Below are 14,086 nucleotides of genomic sequence, written 5' to 3'. Positions count from 1 at the left end.
GCAACCGGAACCTGGTCTACCTAAGACAACCGTGACTTCACCGGGTCTCATTATTGCATCCATGCTCTTTAATATATCAAAATAACGAGAAGCATCATCCTTTTGTAAGTATCTAAATCCATCCATAAGACTCTTTGCTATTCCATTAAATACAGTGGTTTGATAATCAGAATCTGCTGCAATCCCGGAGGCCCTCAAGTTTCTATATGCTATGCCCAAAGACGATGGTTTATAGTATTCAACGTCTGAGTCATGTAATTTTCTTAAGTTTTTAACCCAGTGTCTAGCGTCAAAATGTTCACTATCGGGATTTAATCTTTCGTCAACTTCTTCATAAGGCTCTACTCCAGGAATGCTAGAGAAATGAGATAAATTGCGCACTAAGTCCTCACTCCCAGTCGTGTTGTTGGTTTGTTCCCTACTAATATGGGACATTGTTCTTGCTAGCTCTCGAATGTCACCTTCTGCAGTACTATCGAAACCTTCATATTTTTGTATTTCATTATTTTCTGAAGTATCTGTGTGCTCCTGAATCGACTTAGAGTCCTTTGTTTCTTGACCCCCTGATGTCAATGAATTAGCACTCATTCTTCTACCTCTAATCTTATCTTACTCTGTCATTATTCTTTTTTGTGGTGATCATTGGTACTTATATATTCATTCTTATCTTTCATATATTCGGTTGGTACGTTTACTCAGTCTTACTAATTTTGTATAACAGAATTTTTTTTCTCGGCCGTATAATGTATAAACGGTTGCAAAATGTAGATTGATACCTTTTTTCTTTGAAAATACCTTAATAAGACAATGTAGACATAACCTGCATTTAACTAATTCTTAGGTTATATATTACCTATTCAAGGCCTTACGGCCGTTCCAGGTTATTTATGAAGGAATGTGGATCGGCCCGCATTTTGTAACCGAAGAAGTGGCTTACGGCCGTAAGAGGCTATGATTCCATCTTTATTAATTTGACTATTGACATCATATATTCTTCTGAAAAAGAAAAGTTTTCGGAAGGTGCGTACTTTTGAGCCTTTTATGCAAAAGTTAGAATTAATAACTTAGAAAGAACAAGCGTAGTATTCTAAGTGTCATTTACTTACGTGTAGCATCATGTACTCATCTCTTTTTTCTTGGTTCATAATTATGACTGCTTTATAGGATTTAAAACCTTTACAAGTCTATTGAAAATAATGCAAATAATCTGTTTTATGATGAATCTTTGTTATTTACAAAATTTTGTTATTACTCGCAATTATGTCAAATATTTGTATTTAATGTAGGTAAAGAGTAAAATAAAAATTGAAATGAAAATAGAATTAATACTATTTTTTCTTTTTTTTTTTTGATTTTGAAGCCTGTCTAATCTATTTGAAGACTCCAGATAATTCATAGCCTTTAGTATTCTTGTATTAAAGATAATTGTTCCTACTGAGCTGGAATGATTGGTATTCTTAGCAAGTTTTGCAGCAAGTAGTGCTATGCTCAAATGATATTTAGTGCGCGTATCACCTTGGGTCTTCTTGTTTACATCCAGATCATTTCATAGAAAGAATCCTACAAGACGACATACGCCAGCAATATATCCAATTAGTATCTATACTACGTAACATGAGTTCCGTGTCTTTAGATGAATTGACAGAATTTATTGACAACTTATTGCGTTTACCATCTGCGGCTGGAATTGATGAATATTTGAATAATTTTTTAAACAGCTTTTCCAATGATACAATTTTTGTTATAAAATACCCAACAGAATATGACATAACGAACGACTTGAATTCTATAGCTTCTTTAGATGAGGTGAGAACCATAATAATTATTGTTAAATTGGCAGGAAAATTGAGTTCAACGAATAATTTGAACGTAATAAACATCCCAACAGTTCATGGCGGGGAATCATCTTCTAATGAGTTACTAGAAAACATAAGATCCATAATAAACTTTGGTATTTCACCATATTTTAATTTAGTTTCTAACAAGGATAATACTAATTTAATCAATAATGCCAAAAACAAATTCAGTGAATTATCTTTATCCTTACAGCATTTACAACAAAAAATCCAAATTCCAGATTTACTTATTTCGTGCCATCCAAAAGTTTCACAGTTGATTGAAGGTGAAGTAACTGAGAATGAATTAATAAATGATACTGAATTTTTGAATGAATTGACTAACATAGTGAATAATTGGATTAAGCAAATTCAATCCATTACAAGTTTGAATCACACTCCCACGGATGGCGATTCAATAATAGATGAAATCCAATTTTGGAAGTCAATGGAACTAGCTTTAATATCTTTAGATAGACAGATATCTTCTTCGGAAATAAAAACATCAATTGAACTATTGAATAAATGCAAGAGGTTTCATATAACTTTGACCTTTCAGAACAATATTGGATTGAATGATAAATTATTACAAACCAAGTTATACAATTCTTTGTTAAAGGATTTACCTATTGATGACTTGCTTTTATCTACTAATGAAAAATTCAGCTTACAATACTTCGAGGAAATTATTAATAGTATCTTCGGCCATTTCAAAAAATTGAAAAATTTAAGTTCGTTCTCATTGACTAGAGCTATTCAACTAATCGAAGTTATACTTAATGACATAAGTAATAAATTAGCGCTGATATTAATTGATTATAACTTAATGACCATTCCATTGCAAGAATTTCTCAGCATTTACAACGATTTAATTTTGAAGATTTTCAACATAATTGATAATAATATTAAGTTTATAATTAACCTATTCAGAGAGTTATTAAGAAAGAGACAGGAAAAGTTTTTCATCATTAAGATTACTCAACTTCAGTTTGACAATTTGAAAAACCGTACCAAAATATGGTATGACTTTCGTTTAAAACATAATGATTTATTAATAATGTTGAATACTTTTCTCGAGGATTCTACAGAATTCTCCCATAAATTAACAAACGCATATAACAATTATATTATTCCTTGCAATCTTTTGGATTTGTCATTACAGAGTTTCAAGGTTTGGTCAAATAACGAGAATTTATATCTATCAATTTACCAAAATTTAGAATCATTAATTATTGCCCAGCTTAATGATTATTTCAGCAAGTGCGACAACTTCAACGATTTTATATCGGTATTTAGTAAATTCAAAATATCGACTGCAATTTCAAATCACTTGTTGCATCTAATTAACGACGAATTCAAATTGAAAATATTATCAAAAGCAAATCTGGAGATTGAGAGCTTGATTAATTTGAATGTCAATCAAAGCAGCAGGTTGGTCGATACTATAAATAAAAGTATTATTAATGGTAGTCATAATCACGATTCTTCTGTTGTTGCACAAATAACCTGGAATATTAGTTTGTCGAATAAACTAAATTCCTATTTGTTAATATTGCATAGTTTACTTGGCTCTAACTGGAATCAATATTCGATTGGAAATGAAATATATTCCAAGATAAATAAATTGATCGAGCGTTTAGACACGAAAGATTTATTTCAGAATTGGATGGATGAAGTGACGAAAACAGATATCAACTATTTACCAGGTTCAATTTTAAAGATCACACCAACTCCAAAACTTGACATCAATGTAAATTTTGATTTCAAATTAATCGAATTATCTGAGCAACTGAAGCAATTAACTAATTTAGGGTTTGATGTTCCTATTAATTTACTAATTCAATTTCAGAAAATAGATAAGGTGTATTCTTTTCTTCGTGGATTGATTGAGCATATAAATATTTTGAAAAAGATTGTAAAATTTGATTTACTAGAAACAGCGTTTGGACAGAAGTTTGGATTCTTAGTTGAGAATCAAAAATTGAAGATTCTAAACATGCTCCCCCAAATTGTTGAAATTAATTGGATCCACTTATCTCAAGCCTTTGACTTACAGCATATACCTAACGACAATACCCTTAATGGATCGGAAAACTTGATAGAAATTGTTTCCTTAAATAATCTAACTACATTTCAAAATGATATTTACAAATTTTACATCCAGGTTAATAGCCTTGAAAGACTATATGATTTTATCTATCATGATATTTATTCTGAATTGGAACAATGCGATTACGATTTTAAAGTGATCAACGAGCTTATTAAATCAATACAATCTGAAGTCGTTAAGCTCTCTTTTGATAACTTCACTGAAATAGGCCTTTTATGCAATTTGATAAATGAGGATTTGTTGAATATTCTAGTTAAAAAATGTGAAAAGCAATTAACATTATTGAGCGCCGACTTAAATGGTATTGAGCAAGGAGAAAATATTCCGTTATTTGAAAAGTTTGATCACTCTATTTTATTGAAAGACCAATCCTTTTTAGTATCACCACCCCTAGAGCAGACCAAACAACTCTTATATAAGAAAGCAAACCAAACGCTTTCAGTGATAGAAACACAAGCTATTGTACAATTACAAAATAATGGTGAAATTAAATTCTCCTGTTTGAGTTTTTCAAATGAAATCCTCACGTCTGCTGTTTCTAAATTTATTGTTGTCATTGATGATTTATACAAGGAGTCAGAAATATACTTTCAGAAGTGGATCACTTTACAAAATATTTGGGAATTGAATTTGAATTCGAATGAAGACTTAACAAAGTTAGTACCCAATTTTAAAGATCTTAATTGTTGGCTAGATGCAACTGACAAAGTTCTTAGACTAAGACAGATTTTTGATAATTCAGATAAATTTGCAAAAGTTGGCAATAAAATCTATATTGATTTTACAAAAGTTCAATCCAGAGTTAATTTAAAGTTTGACGCTTTTCAAAATGAACTAATGAAGAAGTTTGGTGATTTCTACCAGGAAAGGCTAATGAAGCAAAATACTGAATTTATTGATGCAAAAAAAGTATTAGAAGGAAGTCTTAGCTTCCAAGAAAGTTTCGAAAAAACGATTATTCATATTGATCAATTTTTAAAATTCAAGAGTAATTTGACTTTCTGGCAAGATCAATTGTCTATTTTATACAAGGGCCAAAAACTACTTATCAAGCAAAGATTTAAATTTTTAAAGAACTGGATATATGTTGAACAACTTGAGAATAATTTTGCGATTGTCTCAAATTTGATTGATAAAAAGCAACGAAGAATCACAGATAACTACGAAATAATTGAATCAAAGTTGATATCTGAGTCAATAAGATTAAATGATCACGTAGGAGTAATATTTAATGATTGGTCTAAGAAGAAACCAATTGGTGGAAGTCTAAATCCTTCTCTTGCAATCAATACTTTGAATAATTTTGAAGAATCTTGCGTTTCGTTAATATCAAAAATTAATACAGTTAGGGCTGTTGGTGATGGTTTGAGCATTCCACTTAAGAGCATTGAAGAATTGACTGGTGTTTTGGGAGAAGCGAAAGACCTCAAGTCGGTTTGGTCCTCAATCAATACATTATGGGAGACTCTTAACAGAATAAATTCTACAAAGTGGAAAGATATTCAACCACGTAATTTACATCGTCAATTAGATGAGTTATTAAGCAACTCAAGAACACTACCGTCAAAAATACGTCAATATTCGGCATTTGATGAAATACAAAATACCATTAAATCATATTTGAAGAATTTTTCGTTTATCAACAATTTAAAAGCAGATTCTATGAAGTCCCGTCATTGGGATATGATATTGAATAAATTAGGGTTTTCTGATTTATCTTACGATATTTTGACAGTTGGAAATATTTGGAGTTTGAATTTCGTTGTCAATGAACAAGTCATCAAATCTGTTTTGAAGCAGGCTAATAACGAACAAACTATTGAAGACAATATAAAGAAGATAAAATCTGATTGGTCCATGCTTTCCTTTGAAATGTTCAATTATAATAATAAAAGCAGATTGATTAGGAATTGGGATACCCTATTTGACCAATGTAATGGTGACATCAATTCGTTGTCTAGTATGAGAAACTCACCATATTACAGTAATTTTGAGCAAGAGATAATTGGTCTAGAAGATACCTTGAATAAATTATCTGTTCTATTAGATACGTGGATTGACGTTCAACGTCAATGGGTGTATTTAGATGGTGTTTTTAGTAACGAAAACAATGATATTAGGAACGTCTTACCTATTGAGTTCACAAGATTCGGAAATATAACATTTCAGTTTTTCAACATATTGAAAATAATTTATAAATATTCTTTAGTAATTGAAGTATTGTCTATCCCAGATATCCAGTCCATAATGGAAAAAGCTTTAGATGGATTGATTAAAGTCAGAAAATCTTTGACCGAATATCTCGAAAAGCAAAGGGAATTATTTCCTAGATTTTACTTTATTGGAAATGAAGACTTATTAGAAATAATTGGAGGTTCAATTGATATAGTTAATAAGCATTTAAAGAAGATGTTTATTGGAATATCCCATGTTGATTACGATGAAGGTTCTTGTCTAATAATTGCTATCAATAGTGAGCAAGGTGAAAAGGTTAAATTATCTAACCCAGTTTCACTTATTAAATTTCCTCGAATTAATGAATGGTTGAAAGAGCTTGAATTAGAGGTACGGCTCACTTTGTCTAATTTAACCAAAAATACTCTTGCAGAATTTAAAGTCTTTTATGAAAGCTTTGATAACCTAGGGGAAATGAAACTATTCGATTTAATTGATCCAATTCCTGCCCAAATATGCACGATAGCATGCCAGATTCTTTTTACAGAGTATACTAGAACAGCCGTTGCTGCTAAAGAGTTGCTGATTTGTTTCGATAATTGCTGCAAAGTAATACAAAAATTGACGCTGCATATATCTTCGAATCTTGCAGTTATTCAGAGGTTGAAGATAGAACATTTGATCATTGAATTTATACATCAGAGAGATATTATCACATCACTAATTAATTCGAAGTCTCATTCTGAGTCTTTATTTATATGGAATACTCAACAATTGTTTTATTATGATTTAAAATCAAATGATCTATTAAATAATTTGAAAGTAAAGCAGTCGAATACTGAATTTACGTATGGATTTGAATATTTAGGACTTCCTGAAAAGTTAGCATATACACCTTTAGTCGATAAATGTTTCTTATCTATGACTCAAGCGTTAGATCAAAAACTTGGAGGTTCTCCATTTGGTCCAGCAGGGACAGGTAAAACTGAAACAGTTAAAGCACTTGGGAATAATTTGGGGAAGATGGTTTTAGTATTTTGCTGTGACGAATCCTTCGACTTTCAGTCCATGGGGCGTATTTTCTTGGGTCTTTGCAAGGTAGGATGTTGGGGTTGTTTTGATGAATTTAATAGATTAGACGAGCATAACTTGAGTGCTGTTTCTTCACAGATTGAAAATATTGAGTTGGGATTAAGCAACCCAAATGACTTAATTGAAATTTCAGGTAAAAAGATTAATATCAATCCTGAAACAGGCATTTTTGTCACAATGAATCCTGGATATGTTGGTAGATCTGAATTGCCTGAAAACTTAAAAAAATTGTTTAGAAGCTTTTCAATGGAGAAACCGGATCTAGAAATCATCGTGGAAGTATTGCTTACTTCACAAAGTTTTATTTATTCTAAGAAGTTGGCGTCTATTATTGTTCCATTTTTTTCAGAACTTTCAAAATTATCATCTAACCAGTCTCATTATGATTTTGGTCTCAGAGCTTTGAAAAATACATTAGTTAAATGTGGTTTAATTAAACGCTCATTAGATGATAATCTCAGTAATGATGAAGGCTTTGAGAATAAGCTAATTTTACAAAGCATAAAAGAAACAATAACTCCTAAATTAATTAAGCAAGATGAATTAATTTTAAATGATTTGCAAGATAAATACTTTCCAAGTGTTATTTATGATACACATGATAACTCCAAATTTATAGCTCAACTTCACAAATATGGAAAGGAAAATGGGTTAGTAATATCAGAAAATTTTATAACAAAAGCATTGCAATTGTATCAAATTCAAAATAGTCATCATGGTATCATGCTAGTTGGAGATTCGGGTTCAAGTAAATCTACAATTTGGAAACTGGTTTTGAAATCCATGTCAGAGATAGAAAATGTCGATAACCTGTCGTTCATTATTGATTGCAAAGTTATGTCCAAAGAAAGTATCTATGGTTCCTTAGATTTGGTAACTCGCGATTGGACTGATGGTTTATTTACAAGTATCCTAAGAAAAATTAAAAACAATTTAAGAGGTGAATTATCTAAATATATTTGGATTGTGTTTGATGGTGATATTGATCCAGAATGGGTTGAAAACCTTAATAGTGTTTTAGATGATAATAGGATCTTAACGTTGCCAAATGGTGAACGTCTCCCATTACCCCAAAATTTGAGAATAGTCTTTGAAGTCGACAACTTAAAATACACAACACCTGCAACCATTAGTAGATGTGGTATGGTTTGGTTTGACTCATCGTTAGTTTCAACCGATATGTTATTTAAAAAGTTATTATTTGAATTGTCTTCAACTCCAATCCAAATTATAGATGATATAATGACCGACAATGAGAATGTTAATCCAATATACAATCAATTGATTGATCAGATTGTTCATATTATAGATTACAACGATTTGAATGTAATCATAAATGAATCTGAAAAACTCAATCATATTATGAATTTCACAATTAATAGATCGTTGGAAACTTTCTTCACATTGCTTAAATCATATTGTCGCCGTTTCATTATCTACTCGTTGAAGAACAAGGATATCCCGGTAGATAATTCGAGCAAATATATCGTGAAAGCCATTGTATTGTCATTTATATGGGCTTTTGCTGGTGATTCGCCACACGAAGAGAGGGAAGGATTTAGCAAGATAGTAATGCGTTTAAGTTCATTTGGCGAACTACACAGAATTGAAGATAAACAAGGAGTTGATAACTATCTCGATTATGATATAACTCTTCCAGAATGTGAATGGCAAAATTGGAATACCAAAGTTCAAAATATAGACCTCGAGCCACAGCATGTTACTAATCCAAGTACCGTCATTCCAACGTTGGATACTATTAGGCATGAGAATTTGATATACTCTATTTTGAATGAACATAAATCCTTATTACTATGCGGTCCACCAGGCTCCGGTAAGACAATGACCTTGTTAGAAGCTTTGAGAAAATCACCGAATTTAGATGTCCTATCACTTAACTTTTCAAAGGATCTGACACCTCAGTCTCTCATGAAGTCATTAGAGCATTATTGTTATTACAAAAAGACTAACACTGGTGCTATTCTTACCCCCAAAATCAATGGCAAATGGGTTGTAGTTTTCTGTGACGAGATCAATTTGCCAGGATTTGACAAGTATGGTACACAAAGGGTTATCTCCTTAATACGTCAAATGATTGAACATAAAGGTTTTTGGAATACCAAGGAAAATCAATGGGTTAAATTAAAAAATATCCAATTTGTTGGTGCTTGTAATTCGCCTAATGATCCAGGTCGTAATAAGCTATCTGATCGTTTCTTACGACATGTATCCTTAATAATGGTTGATTATCCTGGAAAAGATTCTTTATATCAAATTTATCATACATTTAATCTAGCTATTATAAAATGTGCACCTAACCTTAGAGGATATACAACATCCCTTACAGATGCTATGATTGAAGTATATTTGCAGACAAAGCAAAAGATGACACCTGCTTTACAAGACCATTATATTTACTCTCCCCGTGAATTAACTCGATGGTGCAAGGGCATACTTGAAGCATTGAAAGTATCAGAATATTCAAACTTGCAGGATTTAGTCCGATTATGGTACCATGAAGGGTTGAGGCTTTTTTATGATAGGCTTGTATGCGACTCGGATAGGGTTTGGACAAAAGAATTTTTCAGAAGTGTTGTGTTAATGCAATTCCCTAATGTGGATATTCAATCCACACTAAAGGAACCTGTCCTTTATTCAAGTTGGTTAACAGGAGTGTATGAGTCCAATAATGAACATGAACTTAGGTCATTTCTTACAGAAAGACTTCGAGTTTTCAGCGAGGAAGAAATTGAAGTCGATCTAGTATTATATGAAGATCTATTAGATCATTCGCTAAGAATAGATCGAGTATTAAAACAACCGCAAGGCCACATGATATTGGTGGGACCCTGCACTAGTGGTAAAACGACACTCACGAATTTTGTTGCATGGGTAAACGGTCTAAAAGTCATTCAGCTAAATGTGAGCAAAAATTATAGTTTGCTTGATTTTGATGCAACTTTAAGACACATCCTCTTAAGATGTGCAACAGGAGAGAAGATATGTTTTATTATTGATGAATCAAGTATTCTAGAAACGTCTTTTGTTGAACGTATGAATACCTTACTTGCCAATGCAGAAATACCTGGTTTATTTGAAGGAGATGAATTCAATAATTTAATGAATTTGTGTTCCGAACAGGCACATTCACAAAGTTTGCTATTGGATTCGAATGAAGAACTTTATGATTGGTTCACCAAGCAGATTTCTGAAAATTTACATGTTATATTCACACTTAATGAAATGAAAAATGTAAACAGACCTCAGGTTGTTTCTTCGCCAGCATTGTTCAATAGATGTGTCCTAAGCTGGATGGGTGATTGGTCGAATATATCATTACGTGATATAGTATCGACATTAATTGATCCAGTTCCTCTTGATATTTCAAGTTATGTTGTACCTGATTCTTTTGAACTGTTTGGGTCTTCGAAAATTTTGGGATTTAGGGATGTGATTATTGATACGCTTATTTATTTCCATCGTCTTGAGATTGACTATGAAGCAAAGTTTCCTTTGAAGAATCCTCCTAGCAGAATTATGTCTTTCGTTACAGAATTCATTAACATTTTTAACGAAAAGCAATTTAACTTAGAGGAAACCCAACGACACATTACAAATGGCTTAGACAAATTAAGAGAGACAGTATTGCAAGTGAATGATTTAAAACGAAATCTCTCGGAAAAGAAAAACTATTTGACAATTAAAGATAAAGAAGCAAAAGCAATGCTAAGCAAAATGCTCACAGAACAGAACGAGGCAGAACGCAAACAAGAATTTTCAGTGGCAACTCAGGAGGAGCTTGCTAAACAAGAAATTGAAATAGAAAGACGTAAGGTGAAAGTGACAAAAGATTTAGAACTTGCAGAACCGGCTGTTCTAGAGGCTCAAAGGGGTGTTCAGAATATAAAGAAACAACATCTTACTGAAATTAGAAGTATGTCTAACCCTCCTGCAGCTGTCAAGATGACAATGGAATCTGTTTGTATTTTGATTGGTTATGAGGTATCAAGTTGGAGAGATGTTCAATTAATTGTGCGTCGTGACGATTTTATCTCAAACATAGTAGCTTACGATAATGAACTGCAATTGACCCCCAATATTAGAGAATATATGGAAAAAACATATCTATCTAGAAGTGATTACAATTTTGATGCTGTTAATAGAGCAAGTAAAGCATGTGGCCCATTGTTACAGTGGATTCAAGCACAACTTACTTACTCTACTATATTAGAAAAGATTGGGCCACTTAGAGAGGAAGTTCATCTTTTGGAGCGTCAAAAGAAAAAAACGAAAGCTCAATTGATAGCAATTGATGAAATGATTCACGAATTGGAATCAAGCATTGATCAGTATAAGGAAAACTATAGCTCCTTAATTAGAGAAGCAGAAAATATCAAATCTGAAATGAAGGTTGTAGAGTCAAGAGTCAATCGAAGCTTGAAGTTGGTTGATGATTTGACTGCAGAAAGAGAAAGATGGAAATTAAGCATTAATAAGTTCGGCGATCAAAGGGAACGTTTGGTTGGAAATGGCATTTTAACGGCAGCCTTTTTAGTCTACGCTGGTGCTTTCGATCAAAAGGGCCGGAGTATTCTTATGAAAGAATGGACAGATAGATTAAGATCTTGTGGTATTAGTTTTGACGAAGGTATCTCAGTTACGGGATACTTAACCGGAGGAGATGAAATGTTAATCTGGGAACAAAATGGTTTACCTAATGATGATTTAAATATAGAAAACTTTACAATAATGAAAAGGTCGAAAATACCTATAATTATTGATCCACCGTCAAAGATACCGGCAATACTATCGAAATCGTATAAGCCAAAGAAATTACGTATTACTAGTTTCCTAAATGATGGATTTGTGAAGCAAGTTGAAAATGAAATAAGGTTTGGAGGAACTTTATTAATCCAAGATGCGGAATATTATGATCCAGTTCTTGATCCAGTTTTGAGACACGAGATTTATAGAAATGGCGGTCGTACGATGATAAAACTTGGGAATCAAGAAATAGATTTTTCACCCGAATTCAAGCTAATCTTACATACAAGAGACTCACTGATTGTGATGTCGCCATTCGTTACTGCAAGAACATCTATAGTTAATTTCACTGTTACAACAGGCAGCCTTGAGAACTTAATTCTCAACACCACATTACAGAATAAAAGACCAGACATAGAGGCTAAGAGGCTCGAGCTGGTTTCCTTACAAGGTCGATACTTAGTTCGTTTGCACGAGCTTGAGGAACAACTCTTGAATTCATTGAGCGACTCTAGTGGAAATATCCTTGATAATGATAAAGTTATTGAGACATTGGAAGTATTGAAGGCAGAGGCTAGTGATATAGATGTTAAAATCAGCGAATCAAGTAACGTCATGAGGTTAGTGGAAAGCGAACGAAACAAATATTACGATATTGCAAAACATTCATCAGCAATTTTTAGAATCTTCAAGCAAATGAGTAGACTAAACAAGTTATACCATTTTTCACTTGATGCGTATATTTCAACTTTTTCTTATGTCTTAGAAGGGAATCCGAATGAAATTGAAGTCTCTTCTTTTATTAAAGAATTGTACAGAGAATCATATTCTAGAATTGCACCATCATTAAAACATTTGGATAAGCTAGTATTTGCTATCGCTTTGAGTGCTAGCTTTTATGCTTTAGAAATTGGAAACCAATTCAAAACCGCATTTCTTGAAATTTTGAAATCTGTTGGAGGTGGTGAATACGTGGAATCATTGAATATTATTTTCGATTCTATGTTGGTATCCTACGAGAAGATTGATTGTTTGACGAATACAACAATAGATCGTATCATTTCTGTAAACAGTGAAAATGATTCGTTAAGCATTTTGTCTAATATTATTAGATCATTAATAATCTCCAATAACGATAAACGAGATTCATTCTTGGATTCCTTCAACAATTTGGCTTCATTTTTGTTTACAGGTATTGGCCCTAATAGCTCTAAATATGATTTGAAAGACTGGGTATCAACTCCAGTCAAACATGATGGACCATTAATTTTGGCCTCGCTTGAAACGTATGATGCAACCTACAAAGTCGAACAATTGGCGCATCGTATGAATAAGAAATTAATAATTGTATCAATGGGATCAAAAGAAGGTATTGAAATAGCGAATAACGAGATCGGTATTGCTGCTAAGAATGGATTCTGGATATTGATTCAAAATGTCCAAATGTCACCAACATGGCTAAGTTACCTAGATAAAAGATTAGAATCTTTATCAGCACATGAAAACTTTAGAATATTCTTGAGTTGTAATTTGTCGTCGGATATTCCAGCTGCAATGATTAATAAATCTAAAATACTCATATTCGAAAATGAGCCAGGATTAAAGAGTATAGTAAATGAAACTTACAATTCGATACAACATGAAGTTCTCGCTAAAAATACGAGTGAATACAATCACATATGCTTTTTGTTATCTTGGTTCCATTCTATCCTTCAAGAAAGATCGAGATATGCACCTATGTCATTTGCGAAGAAGTACGATATAAATGATTCAGATTTTGCTTCTGGTCTTCACGTTATAGAAAAATTGCTAGCGCCATTTAAAGACGGAAGATCTAATATTTCACCCGACCTAGTACCTTGGGAAGAATTAAGTTACTTAATAGGGGAGATTACTTACGGTGGACAAATCGATAATAAATCTGATTTAGAATATATCACCAGCTTAGCAAAGTATATATTTAGCATACATGCATTTGAAACTGATTTTAATTTAGTTGAGAACACATTAACTATTAATTCAGGAACCCAGTTACATATCCCTGAAGGAATATCCACAGAAGCATACGAATCATGGATTAAATTATTGCCTGATCAAGCACCATTAAAAT

The 14,086-nt window shown here is 32.3% G+C and overlaps 2 protein-coding genes across 2 annotated transcripts; one reads left to right on the top strand and one right to left on the bottom strand.

Moving 5' to 3' along the window:
• Nucleotides 1–20: 20 nt before the first annotated feature.
• On the bottom strand, nucleotides 21–588 carry AC631_05436 (uncharacterized protein; the record flags this gene model as incomplete). Its single annotated transcript, XM_015614265.1, has 1 exon — nucleotides 21–588. A coding segment is annotated over one exon (568 nt), but the record flags the coding sequence as incomplete, so codon positions are not given.
• Nucleotides 589–1,614: 1,026 nt separating this feature from the next.
• DYN1 (dynein heavy chain) lies at nucleotides 1,615–13,849 on the top strand (the record flags this gene model as incomplete). The annotated part of the gene is made up of 3 exons (XM_015614264.1): nucleotides 1,615–2,127; nucleotides 2,203–13,770; nucleotides 13,832–13,849. 3 exons carry the CDS (start codon nucleotides 1,615–1,617, stop codon nucleotides 13,847–13,849), a joined length of 12,099 nt encoding a protein of 4,032 aa, XP_015464907.1.
• Between the last annotated feature and the right edge of the window lie 237 nt (nucleotides 13,850–14,086).

Source organism: Debaryomyces fabryi, assembly GCF_001447935.2.
Source record: "Debaryomyces fabryi strain CBS 789 chromosome Unknown contig00209, whole genome shotgun sequence".
Classification (NCBI taxonomy): Eukaryota; Fungi; Ascomycota; class Pichiomycetes; order Serinales; family Debaryomycetaceae; genus Debaryomyces; species Debaryomyces fabryi.
This window is presented reverse-complemented; position numbering and strand designations above follow the sequence as displayed.